This window comes from Mercenaria mercenaria, chromosome 16 (assembly GCF_021730395.1).
Source record: "Mercenaria mercenaria strain notata chromosome 16, MADL_Memer_1, whole genome shotgun sequence".
In the NCBI taxonomy this organism is placed as follows: Eukaryota; Metazoa; Mollusca; class Bivalvia; order Venerida; family Veneridae; genus Mercenaria; species Mercenaria mercenaria.
Genome location: NC_069376.1, coordinates 69159547 through 69181538, shown reverse-complemented (window position 1 = coordinate 69181538; position 21992 = coordinate 69159547). Strand labels below are relative to the sequence as shown.

The 21992-nt window shown below is 35.5% G+C and overlaps 1 protein-coding gene across 1 annotated transcript in view; it reads left to right on the top strand.

Moving 5' to 3' along the window:
* The window catches only part of LOC123540797 (adenylyl cyclase-associated protein 1-like), a 119580-nt gene extending 98428 nt beyond the window's left edge, over positions 1-21152 (top strand). The window contains exons 9-14 of the mRNA XM_053527339.1: positions 6625-6817; positions 13096-13304; positions 14084-14207; positions 15971-16053; positions 16633-16776; positions 17861-21152. Coding sequence (XP_053383314.1) covers positions 6625-6817; positions 13096-13304; positions 14084-14207; positions 15971-16053; positions 16633-16776; positions 17861-17941 — 834 coding nt within the window. The 3' untranslated portion in view covers positions 17942-21152. The remainder of the gene's footprint in view (positions 1-6624; positions 6818-13095; positions 13305-14083; positions 14208-15970; positions 16054-16632; positions 16777-17860) is intronic.
* The last annotated feature ends 840 nt before the right edge of the window (positions 21153-21992 follow it).

Genomic DNA, 21992 nt, shown 5'->3' with positions numbered 1-21992 from the left:
AAACAGAAATGGCATTCAAAATGGTATTAAAGAATTTATATTATATATAGCAAGACCTCAGGGTCCAACTTTTTAAAACTGAGTATTAAGACCTGACTCAGCGTGCAGCCTTGCCATTGGTTAATTACTGAAATTTGTACTCTTAAATAATAGTTTGATGGTTAAGTGTTGAAACTGGTCTTTTGTGATGACATAGATATACTGTGAAATCATTTGAATTAGCTGACATGAAATTTTACGTCAAAAGCAAAATAAAGTCTGCTTCCTGAAAAAACCAGTGCTAGCGCCATATGAGAAATGGTCTTGATCCCAGTGGGGCTCTAACCCATGACCCCTGGATTGAATTTGTTTATATTACCACTATTAGATAAATGGATTGTTTTTGCACATAAAATATGATGTAAAGAATGTCAGGAAACTTTATACAAAGTTTTTATCACTATCAAATGACTACCATTCCCATTCAGTGGACACCCGTAGAACTGAGTTGATACATGGGCTTGGCTTCACCCCAATTTCACATTATTTGGGTCAATTTATACCTAAATTCCATGTATATTTTGATATCTTGGGGCAGATTACAATGTAAAAAATTTACTAACAATGTAAAAACTTGACCATGATATCTTGTTCTGTATGGCCATTAACATCAAATTACAAGCCTGGGAAGATATAAGTGGAAGGTTTGTATTGATAAGGAAGCATGGAATGGCCATTTACTTACCAATTTTATTCCTTCATTCCAGTATAATCCTTGTGAAATAAATGTATGGCAGGATCAGTTACCACATTGGTAAAGATAAAAAAAATGTTCTAGGTTACTTTTTTTTTGCCATTAAAAAAACCCATTAATTTTTATGTTTTATTTGTCAGAGTTCAGAAGATAGTCTCTCCCTATACTTAGAAAATCTGAACTATAACTCTTTTCTTACATATAGTCCAGCACTTGCAGGCGTGCGATGGCACCCGCAGGCAGTTCTCTTGTTACCCCTTTTGCACACTCTGTTAGATCCAGTTAGTTGCATGTGGTTAGAAACACTGTGTACCTGGGAGAGTTCCATTACTAATGGGTAAGAAATTCAGGGTTGTAGTCTTACCTGGGAGAGTTCCATTACTAATGGGTAAGAAATTCAGGGTTGTAGACTTAAACACCTTAACTTAAAGTCTTCATAATATTACAGTATTTCATACTCAAACAAGTAGACCCCAAAATTGTTGAAATTAACTGATTACAGGATATTTAAGGGAAAGGCAGTGTAGTTTTAAATCTCATTTTGTCTGCTATATCATCATTTACCATTCAGGACAGTGATTTGTCTTACTAACTTTTCATCACAATCATTTTGTTTCATTGACACTGTAATACAGAATTTTTTATATATATATATATATATATTTGAACTTAAGTGAAATGTTTTCTTAACATTAACATGATCAGACAGATTCTCCACTATTTCAAATGAGAATGAAATAATTATCATGTTTTACAAATGATAGGTAATCTATTTGCACGTTCAATAGTGTTTAAATGATGCGGTAAGTACTAAAATGGCTGTCTCTGATTTCAAAGCGCTGTACATAACATTCATTGGTGGTCCAATTTGAACATTTCATTGAGAGGGGGCATTTATGTATGAATGACACAAGGATTTTGCACAAAGTCAATCTTTCCTTCCTTTATAATAGAGCGAGGCTGTTCATTCAGTCATTTATTCAAAAATTTCTATAATATCAGTCTTTTTTTTGTTTGTGTGAAGTGTGTATATAAGACTCATTTGTTAATGCATGCGTTCTGCATTTTCTCCTTGATGATGCCACTTTGTAATATAAAGGACAGTAAACGAGAAGTGTAGGAGCACAAATTCTAGGAATCTGGCATAGTATGTCTGCCACACTTTCAATTATTACCTGTACAATAAGCCATGATAACATCTGTGATAACTTAGCTTCCCACTGAGCGTGTGCCAAATCTGCCAATCAAATTGACTGACAGGTAGACTCTCGACCAATAGGAGAGCAGCTTGCTGTGGGAATGAGACAATATGGTTGCCAGTGTTATGATTTGTAGCAGGGAATTGTATTGTCAGGAACTGCAGGAGAAAAGTCAAGATTAATGAATGTTGGCATGTATTTGGGGTATCATGATTTTTGTGTAATGAGAGATAAGATTTTCTCAGATGCAGATACTATTTTGTTTTACACCACATAGATAAGTCAAGAAAGGTCTTATAAAAAGCCATGGGCAGCATGATTTAAAGTTTTAATCTAATAATTATTTTCTTGAAAAAATGAACACAGTAGTTAATAGTGTCAGTGGTGAGCTGGTTTACGACCTCATAACATGTCATAGGTAGATCTGTCTTAGAAACAATGCCAGTGATACAGTTGTATTAGCCCTGTTGAACAGATAATGTGCTATAAAACTAATGTGCCTGCCTTGAAATGTGAAATGAATAAAAATAAAAATCAAACTCATTTTTTTACCTTCAAAAATTAACTTTCAGTTCATGAAATAATTGTTATCTGATGTCAGTTGTGGGGAAAATAAAATTGGCTTTTGGGTTGGAAATTTTTTTTAAACATTGATATAGATTTTGATCATTGCTAAACTGTGTAAGATTGTCAAAATATCTTCATGCACCATTGCTTTAGAAGCAGTCACCATAGTTTCGCTGGAAATGAAAATTTTCAGTCTTGTCTTGCCAAAAAATGTTGCACTTGAATTCCCCTCAGTTTGGATGAAAACTTAAAACTGTAGACCTTCAAAAGTAAAAAAAAATATAAAAAGAATAGAACCTTTGGCAGAAAAACAATTCAGTCATGGTGTGGGGCTGCCAGTTCGCTTGTTAGTAGAACTAACATTTGATATATACTAAGGCTTACATGTTAAATTGTATAATTGAGAAAATGTGCTCCTAAATCTTTTTTTTTTTCCTTCGTAGACGGATGTTTAAATCACATTTCATAAAGGAGCATTTTGCAGGAAATGAGAGTTCAGCTTTTATTCGGTGTTCATAGCTAGAAATAAAATAATTATGCACTATTGATGGCAACATTCACTAGGAACTTATTAACCTCCTATATTTGAAATTGCCAGGCCTTGAGTGGTCATAATAATCTATGCCAAAATGCCTTTTTCAAGGGCAGATAACTCTTTTGCAATACCGGTGACCTATGATTTTTGTCGAGACCACTTGCAGACCAAATCACTTTGACATGCATGGATCGATCTTGTTTATATTTGGCATGAATCTTCACCTCAATGAGAAGGAGTGTCATGCGCAAACCCCATTTTCCTATCTCAAAGATCAAGGTCACAGTTGGAGGTCAAAGGTCAAAGGTCAAATTGAAGTTTGTCCGGAGCATTTCTTCTTCGTGCATTGTGGGATTTTAAAGTACTTGTCATGAATGTTCACCATTATGAGACGGAGTGTCTTGCGCAAGAACCAGGTCCCTAGGTCTAAGGTCAAGGTCAGACTTGACAGCTTGTGGGCTTGACATTCTGACAGTGGGCATACTTGTTACTGCATATTTTTGTTTCTTTGATGATTGTCCTTCTGGCTTCAACATCCAAAGTTTGAGGAAATTTATTATTGGAAAAAATTTCGCCAATCTCATATATACAGGGAATTCTAGAGACTACGCCTTTAATAATGTGACTGCTATATTTAATTGTCACTATGAACATAACATTATATTGATTTGTTAAATTTTGCTTTTTGATAATTGTTTTCCTATATATTTGTCTAAGGTTTGAATATTTTATAAAAGTAGAAGAAAAAACTAATTTGACTTCATTGTGGAATATTGAAAGGTGCACTTTCATAGCTATGCTCTAAATTTCACTTAAAGGGTCGTGACTGCTACATTTTTTTTTTATAATGAACATGAGATATATTAATTTCTTGTTAAATTTTACTTTTGAAGTGTTTTCTTCTATGTTGGTTCAAGGTGAGAATATTTGAGTCTTGAGAAAGAGTTTATTGACTTCATTGTGTAAAATCATTACATTGTGGAATATTGAAAGGTGCATTCTCATGCTCTGTTCGTGCTATTTAGACAGCTGCTTTATCCATTTTAACATAAAAATGAATACCTGATGAGACTTTAATTTATTTACATAACCATAAAATCTATAAAAATTAGTTGCCTTGAATTACACTAGAATTATGTCTAGTGTAAATGGGGTCTTCATGCCATCTGTTTTCATACAATAAGTTTATTATCAGTCCTCTTGGATAGCCAGAATGCAGCTGGTTACAAATATCTCTCATAAACTACTGTGTGACACTATCTGGCTGGAGTTCCTTGGATAACTTCTCATTCTGGAGTGAAAACAGAAGTTATTTGTATTGGTTTCCAGATAACTATTTTGCATGTTCTGTGCTTTTTAAAACGGCCAATATTTCAAGAGCACAAAACTATTAATTAAGAGTGTGTAAGGCAATAGTTCTCTGAGACTGTTCGACTAGGACAATTCCCCTGTGAGGCAATAGTTTGACTAGGAGGATGATTCCTCTGTGAGGCAATAGTTTGACTAGGAGAAGGATTCCCCTGTGAGGGAATAGTTTGACTAGGAAGACAATCCCCCTGTGAGGGAATAGTTTGACTAGGAGGACAATGCCCCTGTGAGGGAATAGTTTGACTAGGAAGACAATCCCACTGTGAGGGAATAGTATGACTAGGAGGACAATCCCCCTGTGAGGGAATAGTTTGACTAGGAAGAATATCCCCCTGTGAGGCAATAGTTTGACTAGGAGAACAATGCCAAGTGTGGCAATACTTTGACTAGGAGGACAATTCCCCTGTGAGGCAATAGTTTGACTAGGAGGACAATTCCCCTGTGAGGCAATATTTTGACTAGGAGGACAATCCCCCTGTGAGGCAATATTTTGACTAGGAGAACAATCCCCAAGTGCGGCAATACTTTGACTAGGAGGACAATCTTCCTGTGAGGCAATAGTTTGACAAGGAGGACAATTCCCCTGTGAGGCAATAGTTTGACTAGGAAGACAATCCCCCTGTGAGGCAATATTTTGACTAGGAGGACAATCCCCCTGTGAGGCAATATTTTGACTAGGAGAACAATCCCCTAGTGCGGCAATACTTTGACTAGAAGGACAATCTTCCTGTGAGGCAATAGTTTGACTATGAGGACAATGCCCCTGTGAGGGAATAGTTTGACTAGGAAGACAATCCCCCTGTGAGGGAATAGTTTGACTAGGAGGACAATCCCCAAGTGCGGCAATACTTTGACTAGGAAGACAATGCCCTGTGAGGCAATAGTTTGACTAGGAAGAATATCCCCCTGTGAGGCAATAATTCTATGAGTCTGTTTGACTAGGAGAACAATCTTCCTGTGAGGCAATAGTTTGACTAGGAGGACAATTATCCCCCTGTGAGGCAATAGTTTGACTAGGAGGACAATCCCCTTTAGAGGGAATAGTTTGAGTAGGAGGACAATCCTCCTGTGAGGCAATATTTTGACTAGGAGGACAATCCCCAAGTGCGGCAATACTTTGACTAGGAGGACAATCTTCCTGTGAGGCAATAGTTTGACTAGGAAGAATATCCGTCTGTAAGGCAATAAGTTTGACTAGGAGGACAATCTCCTGTGAGGCAATATTTGACTAGAGAATATCCCCTAAGGCAATATTTGGACTAGGAGGACAATCTTCCTGTGAGGCAATAGTTTGACTAGGAGAATATCGTTGTGAGGCAATAATTCATGAGGCTGTTTGACTAGGAGGACAATCTTCCTGTGAGGCAATAGTTTGACTAGGAAGAATATCCCCCTGTAAGGCAATAATTCTGTGAGGCTGTTTGACTAGGAGGACAATCTTCCTGTGAGGCAATAGTTTGACTAGGAAGAATATCCCCCTGTAAGGCAATAATTCGATGAGACTGTTTGACTAGGAGGACAATCTTCCTGTGAGGCAATAGTTTGACTAGGAGGACAATTATCCCCCTGTGAGGCAATAGTTTGACTAGGAGGACAGTCCCCCTGTGAGGCAATAGTTCTCTGAGACTGTTTGGCTTGAAGTACAATCCTCCTGTGAGGCAATAGTTCTATGATAGGCAGTGGTTCTCTTAGACTGTTTGACTAATACTGTCTATGAGTACAACTATAAGTACAATCCCTGCGTAAGGTAAAACTAAGTGTTTAGATAGATAGGAACAATGTATGTAATAATTAGCTGGTAATAATTGTACAATTTGTAGATTAGTTTATACAGGATTCATAGCAGTCTTTTATGATATCTTTGACTGAAATGGACAGGCATGTAACTTAAAACTGCCTGGTATTTATATAAACAAATCATGGCTGAGTAGTAAGGATGCTGACTTCTGAATAACTTCCCCCATCAATGATATGGGTTTGAAACTTTTCTTGGTGGTTATAACTAGGTACCTGCTCGTGACAAATAATGCCCAGAGGGGCGTCTTGGGGTTTTCCAACACCATCAAAAGCTGGAAAAGTTGCCATGTGATCAAAATTGTGTTGGTGTGACTCTTAAACCCAACAAAAAAAGGAAGACAAAAATCATCTAAACAAGGCACAATAATTATCTTTAAAACATCAAAATTTCAGTATTTTACATTTTGTTGTTTATCTGTTTTCAGGGAGGAGATGCGTCAGCAGCAGCAGCCAGCAAGCCAGCAGCGGGTGGAGCAGCACCGCCACCTCCCCCACCAGGTCCTCCGGCCCCACCACCGCCCCCACCAGCCACAGCACCAGCTCCAGAAGGGGATGGCGGGCAAGATTCTCATGCAGCTTTGTTTGCTGAGATAAATAGAGGAACTGCTATATCATCTGGTAAGTTATGATCAGCTTGGAGAATTGGTCTTACAGCTGATCTTACAGGCAGTCAGTTACATTTTGGTCAATATTATTAAGGATAAAAGGTAAGGGTAGTTTTCCTGGAAGCACAGAGCACCCCAAGCCCCAACCTAAAACATGGTTGCCCAACTGAAAAAGAATTGTTATGTCTCCCACATGTTGTAGTGTGGGAGATATATTGATTTAGTACTGTCTGTCACAAAGTACGCCCATGCAATTTCTCTGACACCAAACTTCACAAGACTGATCATTGCTAGGTCTAGTTGTGCATATCATCAGCAATTTCCAGTTTGATGATTTCAGCAGAGTTATCACCCTTGATGATGATTTGGCCACTTCTCTTATATCATTGGGCAGATTTCCACCAAACCTTACAGGATTGATCAGTGCCAAGTCTCATTATGCATATTTTATTAGCATTTTCTGGTTCGATTATTTTCAGCAGAGTTATGGCCAATGATTTATCAAATTTTTGCCAAGCCCACTTGTGTTGAGCTCGACTGAGTCATCACTTTTGGCCAGCCCGTGTAAGTGCGTGCAACCGTCCGATTTTGTCCGGGCCGTAACTTTGACTTGCTTGGACCAATCTTGTTTATATTTGGCATGAATGTTTTCCTCAATGAGAAGGAGTGTCATTCACAAACCCGATGTTCCAATCTCAAAGGCCAAGGTCACAGTTGGAGGTCAAAGGTCAAATTGAAGTTTGTCCGGAGCATTTCTTCTTCATGCATGGTGGGATTTTGATGTAACTTGGCATGAATGTTCACAATTATGAGACGAAGTGTCATGTGCAAGAATGAGGTCCCTAGGTATAAGGTCAAGGTCACAGACAGCTGGCGGGCTCGACATTCTGCCAGCGGGCATACTTGTTATGTTAGCAACTCTTCTTACATTATTGGGTGGATTTCCATGCCAATTCTCTTTGTGCATATTGTTGAGATGTCCATTTCAGTGATTTTCAGTAGTGTTATGGCCCTTGATTTGTTGTATTTTACCTTGTATGGGCAACTACTCTGAAACCACCAGAAGGAGTTACTCCAAACTTCACTATAGTATTATTGCCAAGATTAGCTGTGCATAGAAGATGATCCCTATGGTTTTAAGGTCAGTACGTCAAAGGTCAAGGTAACAGGGATCTGAACACTGCAAACTATTTCTGCATGGCAATTTGAGAATCACTTGACCAAGAACCTTCAAACATGATAGCATGTTTTGACTTAATGAAGTAGAAGACCCCTATTGTTTTTGGGGTCAGTGAATCAGAGGTCAAGATCACAGGGGCCGGAACCGTGAAAACCTTTGACCCAGTATCTTCAGACTTAATAATATCAGTGGGCTTATGAAGTTGATGACCCCTATTGTTTTGGGGGTTAGTAGGCCAAAGGCCAAGGTCATATTGATTATGACACTGAAAATCGGACAAGCTATCATGAGGGGCATATGTGTTGTACAAACAGCTCTTGGTTATCATTTTCTTGTATATTCTGACCAATCTTTTCTTGGCTCAGATTATATTTTGAGATGGAAAAGGACATAATATTATACAAAAAGAGAATAGCCTCAGAAACAAAACATAGGGTCTGAACATAGACTAGGCAGTCTGTAATGCATTTTATTATACCCCTACGGGTTGAAGACCAGTTTCGGGAACTAAAGGAATGCACTTTTCCGTCTGTCATTCCGTCCCTCCATCTGTCTGTCTGCAATTTCGTGTCCAGTCCATAACTCTGTCATTCATGAAGGGATTTTAATATTTCTTGGCACAGATGTTCCCCATGATGAGACTCCATGTCATGCACAAAAGCCAGACCCCTGGCTCAAAGGTCAAGGTCACAATTGGAGGTCAAAGATCAACAGGGCTTTTCTCCTGTCCAGTCCATAACTATGCCATCCATGAAGGGATTTTAATATTACTTGGCACAAATATACCTTATAATAAGACGATGTGTTCTGCACAAGTTTCAGACCCTAGCTCAAAGGTCAAGGTCACACTTGGCTGTCAAATGTTTACATGGCATGAACAGGGTCTGTTTCATGTCTGGTCCATAACTCTGTCATTCATTAAGGGATTTTAATATTATTTGGCAGAAATATTCCCAATGATAAGTTGACATGTCAAGGTCAAAATTGGAGGTCAAAGGTTAACATGTATTTTTTCTGTCCAGTCCATAGCTCTGTCATCCATCAAGGGATTATAATATTACTTGGCATAAATGTTCTCCATGATGAGATGATGTGTCATGCGCAACACCCAGAACCAATTATGCCCCCTTTTGGATTTAAAAAATTCTGGTTAAATTTTGCATGCAAGTACATAATATAATTATGGCTATTATTGGCATATAGCTTTGAAACTTATTTTTTCTAGGTCAATACCAATCTCACTTTACCAAGTCCCATAACTCTGACATGTATTTTGGGCAGATTATGTCCCCTTTTGGACTTAGAAACTTCTGGTTAAAGTTTTACATGCAATTTCCTATCTCCAATACTGATGCAGATATTGAATTGAAACTTCACATGTGTCTTTGGGGTTATGAAACTAGGTGAAAGCATAAAGTCCTATAACTCTGACATGCAATTTGGCCAAATTATGCCCCCTTTTGGACTTAGAAAATCCTGGTTAAAATTTTGCATGCAAGTACATATAGCTATTACTTAAAGGCATATAGATCTGAAATTTATTTTTTATTTTTCTAGATCAATTACCAACCTCACTTGGTCAAGTCCCATAACTCTGACAAGAGTTTTGGGCAAATTATGCCCCCTTTTGGACTCAGAAAATTCTGGTTAAAGTTTTGCGTCTGCAAAACATGCAGACATTAAATTGAAACTTGTCTTCGGGGTTATAAAACTGGTTGATTGTATCAAATCTCATAACTCTGACTTGTATTTTGGGCAAATTATGCCCCCTTCTGGACTTAGAAAACTTCTGGTTAAAGTTTTGTGTTGAAACTCTATTGATATTTTAACATTAGATTAATATTCCTGCTTCTGTAACAACGAAAAGAATAGTGGAGCACTGGCTGTCTTACGGACAGCTCTTGTTTGTTTAGGATTAACTTCCCTTTTGTTGTTACTATAAATAACAATAGAGAAAATAAGGTGCCTTCCAGTAGGGGACTTTGTATTGCATAGCAAAACTTCATTCACTTGTTTGACCTTGCGGGGTGGGGTTTCTCATCAGTCCAGTACATTATTGTGCAGGGTATGTAGTACATGTAACCAATATATCACTGAATTTTAGTTGGTTACCGAAGATTACGGAATTAAACAGTTATATTGCTCTACCTGTTTTGCTCGTTTTTTGAGATTACCATTATTTGCATAAGTCAGAGATGCACTCTGTCCCACCAGGTCTAATAAAACACACAATACTAAACTATTTAAGAAAGTTGTGAACTCAAAAGAGCAATCTTTCGCCGTTATGGCCCATTCATATTCTTCTATAATTGGGGCCATTCACAGGCTTCTTTCTACTGAAAAATTTCTTTCAAATTGTGCAGTTACCTCAAACATCGACTTTTCATCAAGGTTTTTAGCTTGACTATTCACCACAGCGTCGGCATTGGCGTCACACCTTGGTTAAGTTTTTCGTACCAGTCCACATTTTGACAGTCTTTTGAGATAAAGCTTTGAAATTTTCAACACTTGTTTACCATCATCATGGCCAGTTATAGGCAAGAGTACATAACTCCATCAAGGATTTTGGCTGAATTATGGCCCCTTTTGACTTAGAAATCATGGTTAAGTTTTTCGTACCAGTTCATATTTTGACAAAGTCTTTTAAGACAAAGCTTTGAAACTTTCAACACTTGTGTACCATCACCATGGCCAGTTATAGGCAAGAGTACATAACTCCATCAGGGATTTTGGCTGAATTATGGCCCCTTTCGACTTAGAAATCTTGGTTAAGTTTTTCGTACCAGTTCATATTTAGACAAAGTCTTTTGAGATAAAGCTTTGAAACTTTCAACACTTGTTTACCATCACCATGTCCAGTTATAGGCAAGAGTACATAACTCCATCAAGGATTTTGGCTGAATTATGGCCCCTTTTGAATTAGAAATCTGGGTTAAGTTTTTCGTACCAGTTCATATTTTTTGTAAAGTGTTTGACATATGGCTTTGAAACTTTTATCACTTATTTAGTATAATAGTCGCTATCTATAGGAAAGAGTACATAACTCTGTCCTCTATTTTGGCTGAATTATGGCCCTTTTGGACTTTGAAATTGGTTCTGTTTTCATACAAGTCCATGTTTTGTCTAAAATATTTGACATATGGCTTTTAAACTTTGAACACTTGTTTATCATTATGATTTCCATCTGTAGGCAAGAGTACATAACTATTTTGACTGAATTATGGCCCTTTTTGGACTTTGAAATTGGCTCATACATTGCCATTAGTGCAAGACTTATCGAAATAAAAGAAATACAGGAACATTGTTTGTCTAATCTATTTATTTCTTTTGTCTGAATATCCGTGGAAATATTTTGACCCCATTCTTCAATCAATGCTTCGAATAGTCGAACGCGCTGTCATCAGACAGCTCTTCTTATTATGCCTCCCTGCACTGGGAACATTGTTTTTGCCCTGTCCGTCCATCCATCCATCCGTCACACTTCATTTCCAATCAATAACTGGAGAACCATTTGACCTAGAACCTTCATACTTCATAGGGTGGCAGGGCTTATGGAATAGACGACCCCTATCGATTTTGGGGTCACTCCATCAAAGGTCAGGGTCACAGGAGCCTGAACATGGAAAACCATTTTCGATCAATAACTTGAGGACCACTTGACCCAGAATGTTGAAACTTCATAGGATGATTGGACATGCAGAGTAGATGACCTCTGTTGATTTTGTGGTCACTCTATTAAAGGTCAAAGTCACAGGGGCCTGAACATGGAAAACAATTTACGGTCAAAAACTTGAGAACCACTTGACCCAGAATGTTGAAACTTCATAGGATGATTTTACATGCAGAGTAGATGACCCCTATTGATTTTGGGGTCACTCTATTAAAGGTCAAGGTCACAGGGGCCTGAACATGGAAAACCATTTCCGTTCAATAACTTGAGAACCACTTTACCCAGAATGTAGAAACTTCATAGGATGATTGGACATGCGGAGTAGTTGACCCTATTGATTTTGGGGTCACTCTATTAAAGGTCAAGGTTGCAGTGGACAGAACATGGAAATCCATTTCTGGTCAATAATTTGAGAACCCTTCAAACTTCACATTATGCAATATTGAAATATTGACAAAATGCACATGACCGCTAAATATTATGACTTACACCTAAAACATCAATGTCATATATACTGGCTCTGTTATAGCATTATATTAAAACACAGAGTTATTAAACTTCGTTTAGAACATTTTATTACAATAAACCCATAAAACAGTGAGAAAACTGCTTATATCATATTAAAAAACTAGTTATACAAAACATTGTTACCATATCAATAAGATCATTAGTAAAGTAATTATTTGACAACCATTTGGTCTACATATGGTAATTAATTGAAACAATTAAAGAACAAAGGTGGGAAAATTAGTACTTAGTTAGTACAATAAGATGTGATGATATTATAGCACTTGTGGTAATGCCTCCTCATTACTTATTTTGCTGGAAAAGTGATTTTATTAGTGCAGATATAACAGGAAGTCTGTATTATGATGTTGGTAGATAATAGGAAATTAATTATCACAAGTGTTCTAATTAACAATAAAATAACTGCTGTAACTGATAACAGAAGTACGCTCAGAGACAGACATACTCATGATAATTTAGTGTACTGTAAATTGGCCATACAGGAGATTTGATGTTTTTGCAGCTTTTTGTCATTTTGCATCTTTTAAATTCTTTTTGGTAAAACTGAAGTTCTCACAAAAAGCTCACAGGAGGTAACTCCTGAGGGTATTCAAAATGTTATTAAAAATTAATCTAGTTGGTGTCAAGACTAGTAAACAGTATGTTAAACTTTAAACTCGTTAATTTTTAAAAGAAGTCTTTAGAGAAAGTCTGTTGACAAAATAACTGTACACTTCTGAAAAATAAAAATAAAAAGAATCCATTTTATTTCAATATTTCTCGAGTTTTTTCCCCTTATTTTTCAGTCTCAGATATTCATGATGCAAGGATATAAAGTTGTGCATAAAAGAAGGAATTCATGTATACAAGTAGTGTTGATTGGAAATGGCTATTTTGAGCATTTTAGAACCTGAGCTTCTTTTTCTAATTGCAGGCCTTAAGAAGGTAACAGATGATATGAAGACACACAAGAACCCGGCACTGAGGGCCGGCAGCACAGTGACAAGTTCATCTGGGGTTCGCACTGGACCTGCTCCCTTCAAGGCAACAGTTCCTCCCAAACCTGCCCCAAAACCTGGCAGCAAACCTGCACCTGCTGCCAAGCCACCAGTGCTTGAACTTCAGGATAAAAAATGGATAGTGGTAAGTAGATGGGGTGTCAGTAAAATGGCCATTGTCGTTAATCTTTACCCTGCTTTCCAAAATGGACTTGTCCATCATTCAATTGGGCAGTACCATTTATCATTCAAAAGGGTTCACTGTAAATTTACTGACTGAATAGCGTACAGTGCAGCCATGCAGGCTGATCTTGGTCTGCACTGGTCGCAAAGGCAAAATCACTTGCCACCAGCAGGCTAAAGGTTAATACAAATGGCTTTGCCTCAACTAAAATTTTAGAATATAAAAGTGAATGACATGTTATCATAAATTATGTTCACAAAACATTTTCTTCAGAGTTTGATAATGAAACTTTGTTTATCGTTGGTATTAAAATATTGCAAGCCGTTGGTTAAAATTAAATGATAACATATGACTATTTTCAAGCCACTATTCAGTATTGATGATCAGTCTTAACTAGAATTTTATCTTGAATTTCTAAAAACAAAAATGCCAAAATTTTAACATCAAACTCAGCTGAGACTGAAAAATGTTTCGTATGCATGGGGCCAGAATTGTAATTCCCATATACCCTCATTATAAAAATTTTCTGGAGGTCCATCTTTTTCAAATTATTCTGGCAGAAACTAAGCATATGACCCTGTCTATTTTTTTATCAGCTGGAGTATCTAAGCATATCATAATTCCTTGAAACGTAAGGTTATAACAAATTCTACACTGTAGAAAAAAAGTTGAGATTCAAATATGCAATACCTTAACCAATGTTTAAATGTCTGTTTAAAATGTTAGCTTGCTACTTGCAGGAATATCAAGTAGGAAACAAAACTATGGTGATAGAAGATACAAACATCAAGCAGGCAGTGTATATGTTTAAATGTCAAGATAGTACCTTACAGATCAAAGGAAAAGTCAACTCCATCATTGTAGGTAAGTGCATGTTCACATGCCGAGATAATACTTTACAAATGAAAGGAAATGTCAGCTCCATCATTGTAGGTAATGTCAGCTCCATCATTGTAGGTAAGTGCATGTTTATATGTCGAGATAATACTTTACAAATGAAAGGAAATGTCAGCTCCATCATTGTAGGTAATGTCAGCTCCATCATTGTAGGTAAGTGCATGTTTATATGTTGAGATAATACTTTACAAATGAAAGGAAATGTCAGCTCCATCATTGTAGGTAATGTCAGCTCCATCATTGTAGGTAAATGCATGTTTATATGTCGAGATAATACTTTACAAATGAAATGTCAGCTCCATCATTGTAGGTAATGTCAGCTCTATCATTGTAGGTAAGTGCATGTTTATATGTTGAGATAATACTTTACAAATGAAATGTCAGCTCTGTCATTGTAGGTAATGTCAGCTTCATCATTTTGGGTAAGTGCATGTTTATGTGCCGAGATAATACTTTACAAATTAAAGGAAATGTCAGCTCTATCATTGTTGGTAAGTGCATGTTATATGTCGAGATAATACTTTACAAATGAAATGTCAGCTCCATCATTGTAGGTAATGTCAGCTCCATCATTGTAGGTAAGTGCATGTTTATATGTCGAAATAATACTTTACAAATGAAATGTCAGCTCCATCATTGTAGGTAATGTCAGCTCCATCATTGTAGGTAAGTGCATGTTTATTTGTCGAGATAATACTTTACAAATGAAATGTCAGCTCCATCATTGTAGGTAATGTCAGCTCCATCATTGTAGGTAAGTGCATGTTTATATGTTGAGATAATACTTTACAAATGAAATGTCAGCTCCATCATTGTAGGTAATGTCATCTCCATCATTGTAGGTAAGTGCATGTTTATATGTCGAGATAATACTTTAAAAATGAAATGTCAGCTCCATCATTGTAGGTAATGTCATCTCCATCATTGTAGGTAAGTGCATGTTTATATGTTGAGATAATACTTTAAAAATGAAATGTCAGCTCCATCATTGTAGGTAATGTCAGCTCCATCATTGTAGGTAAGTGCATGTTTATATGTCGAGATAATACTTTACAGATGAAATGTCAGCTCTATTATTGTAGGTAAGTGCATGTTTATATGTCGAGATAATACTTTACAAATGAAATGTCAGCTCCATCATTGTAGGTAAGTGCATGTTTATATGTCAAGATAATACCTTACAAATGAAAGGAAATGTCAGCTCCACTATTGTAAGTGTATGTTTATTTGTCAAGGTATACTTAACAAAGTTAAAGGAATATGTAACTCATTTCTTTATATAAGTAAGTACATGGTTGAATGTTGAGATAAATATGTTACAGATCAAAGGAAAAGTCAACTTGATCATTATATGTAAATGCATGTTTAAATTAATAAATTGTACTTCATAAGTGAAAAGAAATTTCAGCTTCATCATAGTAAGTACATGTTTGGATGTAAAGCTAGTACTTTGCAAGAGAAATGAAAACTCTGAGTCTTTGTAGCGGAGTGGTTAAGGTCGTTGACTCCCAGATTGCTTGTCCCTCCTTAATGTGGGCTTAAAACCTTGCTTGGGGTATATATGTTTTTTCATGTGAGGAAGCTATCTAGCTGGCTTATGAAAGGTTCTATCCAGTGCCTGCCCTTGCATTCCAAACTACAACATAACAGAAACATTCTTAAATCTGCGTTAAACTTATCCTGAAAAGATAAGATATATACAAGTTCTTTCTCTCATTTTACATTTACAGATAGTTGTAAGAAGGTAGCCATAGCATTTGATGATGTAGTATCTTCTATAGAATTTGTCAACTCACAGAGTGTTCAGGCACAGGTATACATTGTACTTTTTCTTTCATTTTGGCACTCACAGAAAGTATAAAGTTTCAAGTTATAAAAAATGGTTCAGAGATCAATCTTAAAATACAGGCCTGTCTTAGGGCAATTTCAATATTGACTTCGTGCTCATGAAGTCCTGTCCTGGAGTCTGAGAAGCTTAGATTTGAAGATGTGTTCATGTAGCATTTGACAAATGTCAGTATAAAAAAATTGTTTTGTAACATGGTTGAAGTTGTGGGAGAGAAATAAAGCCAAAACATAATTTTAGTATTACAGTAGCGTAATAAAGCTTTGATGTTCATGATGTTTTAAATACAGGAGACATTGGTCAAATTTACTTTATCTATGATAGGTAAAGAAAGAAGAAATTTTGATGTTTCAGCTTGAAAAGCTAAGATGTGATAATTAAAAGAATATTACATCTGTGTTTTTCTACATTGAACTAATCAAGCTCATTGAATAGATAAAATGTTCCAGTTTTGAGATATTTTTGAGATTGTTTTAAGCTTATTTGGGTGACTGTACTGACTTCATTGGCACAAAAAATCATCTTCATTCTTTTCCACAATTTCAGGTGATGGGAAAATGCCCCACTGTTAGTATTGACAAGACTGATGGGTGTATGATGTACCTCAGTAAAGACTCGTTAGATGCCGAAATAGTCACGGCTAAGTCATCTGAAATGAATATCTTAGTCCCTAAAGAAGACGGAGATTTCGTAAGTACTCTTCATTTTTTTCTCCAAGGAAACAATTTTTTTTTTCCAAAGAATAAAAAAAATAATCAGGTTTTAAATTGATGGTTTGGTTTGTGTAGAAATAAATGCAACTTTAAGTAGACATTTTTAACTTCAAGTAAATGATATAATATGTGGATAAAAAAGATGTTAGACCCAGATTATTACATTAATTTGATGCTGTGATAAAACACTTCTGATGAAGAACATTTAACCTATTCTGTGAAATCATTGATATTCATGGTGGGCTACTTTTTATGGCTTTTGTGATTGTATCAATCCACGCTATTGAATTTCTAACCTTACCCTGCTAAATTTCTAGAATGGACATGGTCCATCATTCAGTTTGGGCAGTACCATTTATTATTCAGAGGGGTGTTCACTGAAAATTTACTGACTGAATAGAGGCAGATTCACTTGCCGCCAGCAGGCTAAAGGTTAAATAACACTAATTCATGCATGAAATGGTCATTTGTGACAAAACCAGGAAATATGATGCCCAAGAAATTAAATAACTTTACAATAGTATGTATATTTGTACAAAAACATGCCTATTTAGCTCAATAAGGAGAGTACAGGTTCTGGTTTGCGGGGTCTTGAGTTCGATCCCCAGGCAAGGAATATGTTCTACATGACGATTTGATAGAAAAAATTATTCTACCTACACCTTTAATTCATGTGTAGAAGTTATTAGACCAGATACAGAATCCAAGAGGACCAGTTAGGTTAACTGTCAACTGTTACATAATCTGAAATAGTATTGAAAAATAGCGTTAAACCCAAAACAGACAAACAAATTAACATTTTGCAAAGTCAGTTTATTGAAAAGAAAATCTGAGCTTGAATAATGCAGCAGTTGAAATGTGATAAAAGCTGATCATTGCAAACTTTGATCTTTTGAAGAACTGTAGCATACCTTTTTGTAAACTGCATTTTTTGAGCTCATGACTATAAACCTATGAGATAGATAATGGAATTTAACTCAGTGCATACTTATTCATTTTACGAAACTGTATTGTCTCCCTTACTTTCTGAATTGTACTGTGATATTACTTTTTTTCTACAGGCTGAATTCGCTTTGCCAGAACAATTTAAGACTACCTGGAATGGTAAAAAGTTTTCAACAGATTGTACGGAAAGCGTTTGAGACTAGGGCAGCAACATATCTGTTAATACCTGGCTCGATATTTTCTACTGTCTGTGCTTCATTCCATTGTATGTTTTACTGACTCTTCCAAAAAAGTAGTCCTAAAAGTTTGTAACATTTTTATACTTATCTAAGTTATAGACATCTAGCATGAGTAAACAAATTGAATTGTTCAGAGAAAAAATATTGTTATTTATGCCATTTCATTATGCAAATTGCTATCTTTTTCAAAATTAGAGTTATTTGATATTGCAGTTAATTTAAAAGTCGACCATATTTATGTCTTTAATCATTTTTTGTACTATGAATATGTGAATGAAAACCAAAAATCTTAGTGAAGCGAGAAATACTTCAGTATTGGCAGTAATGTAACTTCTCTTAAAATGAAAGCCCTAGAGGTTGATGATTGCTATTCGGATTAAGATTTGATAAATACAGGACAATGAAATGTAAATTGTACATGTTTTCTTGCCGTATTTGAATTCTCGAAAAGTATAATGGTATTCAATTATTATTTTTTCACCTTCCTTTAAAAATTGTACCTGGACATAACATAGTTGCATGGACTTAGTAAAAGAGTAATTTTACTTTTGAAATGTTTTTGATTGACCTTACTTTCTAGGATTTTAAATCACTACATAGTATTACCTAATGGACTGATTTCCAATGTTTGAAACAAATGAGATTATTTTATTGTTAAGAAGAGTGAAAAAATATATAGAACAAACTGATAATGGATGAAATGCTTGCTTGAAGGAGACACATTGCTTAGCTTGAAAAACTTACAATGTAAATTAAATACTTTTTTTCCCCCAATATTAGCTACTGTCTAGCTCAGTGTTATACCTATGAAAGTAAAATGTTTAAATTGCCATAATGACACCCTTTTCAGGATTTTTTGTCTTTCAAACATTTGGTCTCAAATGTGTTTAGTTTGGTAATACAAAATGTACCAGTTTTTGCAGAAGAGTTCAGAAGACGTCAGTTAATGCGGAATTCTTGCATGACAAAGCGATTATCTCTAATTAGATATTCTAATTTTTTATAGAAACATTCAAAGTTATTTTTCCAGAGTTATAATGCCTTAATTGTTGATACACTGTTTTCTTGATTATGTATATTAATTTTTTTAATTCTTGATACTGTATCACATGTTGAAATATTCACTTAGTATATAAAAAGATGTACCCGACTATGCTGGTGTAACATATCAATGTAGTGTGCTAGATGAAATCTGCTTGTCTGTTCTAAATACTGTATTATATGCTGATGGACAAAACCAGTGTCAGGCAAAACATGTCTGGTTAATGTTTTGTACACATGAAAAAAAAAACACAAAAAAGAATAAAACACTTCTGTGACTTTTACAAAATCTTCACCATGTATTTCATGTACTCTATATAATATTTGATGACATAGATAAAAGTCTATAAAGAATTTATGTACAATATAATTACTAATTAAAAAGGATAAAGTGAAATAGTTATGAGAAGAAAATCAGAAGGAATAATATCCTTATTGAAAAGCTGTTTTTGCTTGGGCTTTGACCACTATTGTAAAATTAGGTGGGAGGTGTGTGGTCCGAGAAAATTTTTGTCCTGCACTAAGTATTACATTGTTAGAGCCAGTTTTTTATTGTTATATATTCATTGCAAACATTGCCTCAGTCTGAATGTCAGGATGTGTGTCTTTATGAATATAAATAAATCATTTCAATTTACTGTATGTTTGTAAATGTTTATATTTTATGAACAGTAAGTGTATATTTCTACATTTCATGGGAACAGGTTTTTGCTTTAAGACATAACCCAACTGACATAATATCCTACTTACATATCTGTATGTGCAATATTGATTATAAATGTCAGCCTATGAAGCTCCTTCATGACTTTTTCAGTTTAACAGTAAAATTATAGGGGTCACGACCACACCTTACATGACATCAATACTGATTTATCTAGGAAGATGACTCAAGAGTGGTTCAAATTTGTTTGAAGTTTTCATCACAATGTAGCTAAAATAATTTGTATAAACTAAATGATTGGAATGAGTAAAAGTTTGAAATATTTTACATTTTTATAAGAAATTTTAATATGTTTGTAAGAAATACAGCACTGCATTCTTAAGCAAAAAGATGGTCTTTGAAATCCCTGGTGTCAAAAGAATTCAGCTTGTTTCAGTTTATATACTGTAGTTGACAGGGGGCTGGCAAATCTATCAAAATTCTTTGTTTATTCTTGTTTTAATAAATTTCACGTCCACCTCGGTTTATAGTATGATGTGAATGATGTGTGTAAAATGTATAATTCTTGTTGAACTAAATGTATCCTGCTCAAAATGATTATATATAATTTCTCTGGTAGTTACGAGGATTGTTGTTTGTAGATGTTCTTCTGTCGCTATTCCACAGTTACAGTCAGATTCAAAATCATATTTCCGGCAAAGGTTACACACCTACTATTAAGTTGCCTATTGTTAAGGTGGTTGTATTTACAAAGTCCAAAGAACTGACAATAACTTTTCCAGTTCTAATAGAATTCTATGTGGACTGTGATACCCACCCTCATGCCCTTCAATGAGCTTGTTTTTAACCTTTTCTGGAAGAGACATTGTGATTCTGACTGTATGTATTACATAAAGACAACAGGCCAAACATACTGTGCAATTTGAATTGATCAAAAAATTTAGTGTGATCAAAAACACGAAAAATGGAAATGCTTTAACTTCTTCTACACACACATTGCAAGAATTATTTAGTCTCTTTCAAAAGAAATGCTTGCCTTCTTGCACAGTGCAGCAATAATTTGCTATAAAGTTTGCATTTGCACCTATCAAAAAACAGTAATGAATTTAAATAAATTTGAGAAAGAGGACCACTGTTACTCTCTTGAGATAAGGAATGTGGCATGATCTTTTTGAAAGAAGTGAAGAACAAGTTGAATCCCAGTTATGATTGTTAATAAAGATTATATTTGTATACATAATTTTTACCTGTAGGTCACAACTTTTATACTCTCTTTCAGATATCTGTACTTTTAAAAAGCAAGACTTAGTTCTGATTATAGCAGCATATTTAGTGTTTGTTTATAATGAAAATGTAGCGCATGCTTAAGTTTCTGTATAACTGTGTTTTTGTTTCCTTTTAGCTTCAGTTATGTACAATGTAAGCTTTTGTATAACTTAGGATCAAATAAAATTATTATTTATCTAAGGCATGTGTTTGTTATTTATTAGCTCGACTATTCAAAGAATAGGTAGAGCTGTTGGAGTCGCCAGTGCGTTGGTGCCGGTGTCCACGTCCCGATTTGGTAAAGTTTTTGTATGTAAGCTGGTATCACAGTAACCGCTTGTGGGAATGGATTGAAACTTCACACGGATTTATTCACTGTGATGAACTGACTTATACTGCACAGGTTCCATAATGCTATTTTTCTTTTTTACAAAATTATGCCCCTTTTTCGACTTAAAAATTTTTGGTTAAGGTTTTGTATGTAAGCTGGTATCTCAGTACCCACTTATGGGAATGGATTGAAACTTCACACGCTTGTTCACGGTCATGATCTGACCTGCACTGAACAGGTTCCATAACTCTACTTTGCATTTTGTCAAAATTATGCCCCTTTTTCCACTTAGCAGTTTTTGGTTAAGTTTTTGTATGTAAGCTGGTATCTCAGTACCCACTAATATGAATGGATTGAAACTTCACACACTTTTTCACTGTCATGATGGGACATGCCTTTTTCAACTTATCAGTTTTTGGTTAAGTTTTTAGCTCACCTGAGCACAAAGTGCTTGGGGTGAGCTATTGTGATTGCTCACCACCCTGTGTCTGTCTGTCCGTCGTCCGTCCACACTTCCCTTTAAACAACATCTCCTAAACCACCAAGCCAATTTTGATGAAACTTCACAGAGATGTTCCTTGGATAGTATTCTTTAAAAATTATTCATATAATTGAATTCCATACAGAACTCTGATTGCCATGGCAACCGAAAGGAAAAACTTTAAAAATCTTCTTGTCCAAATCCAAAGGTCCTAGGGCTTTGATACTTG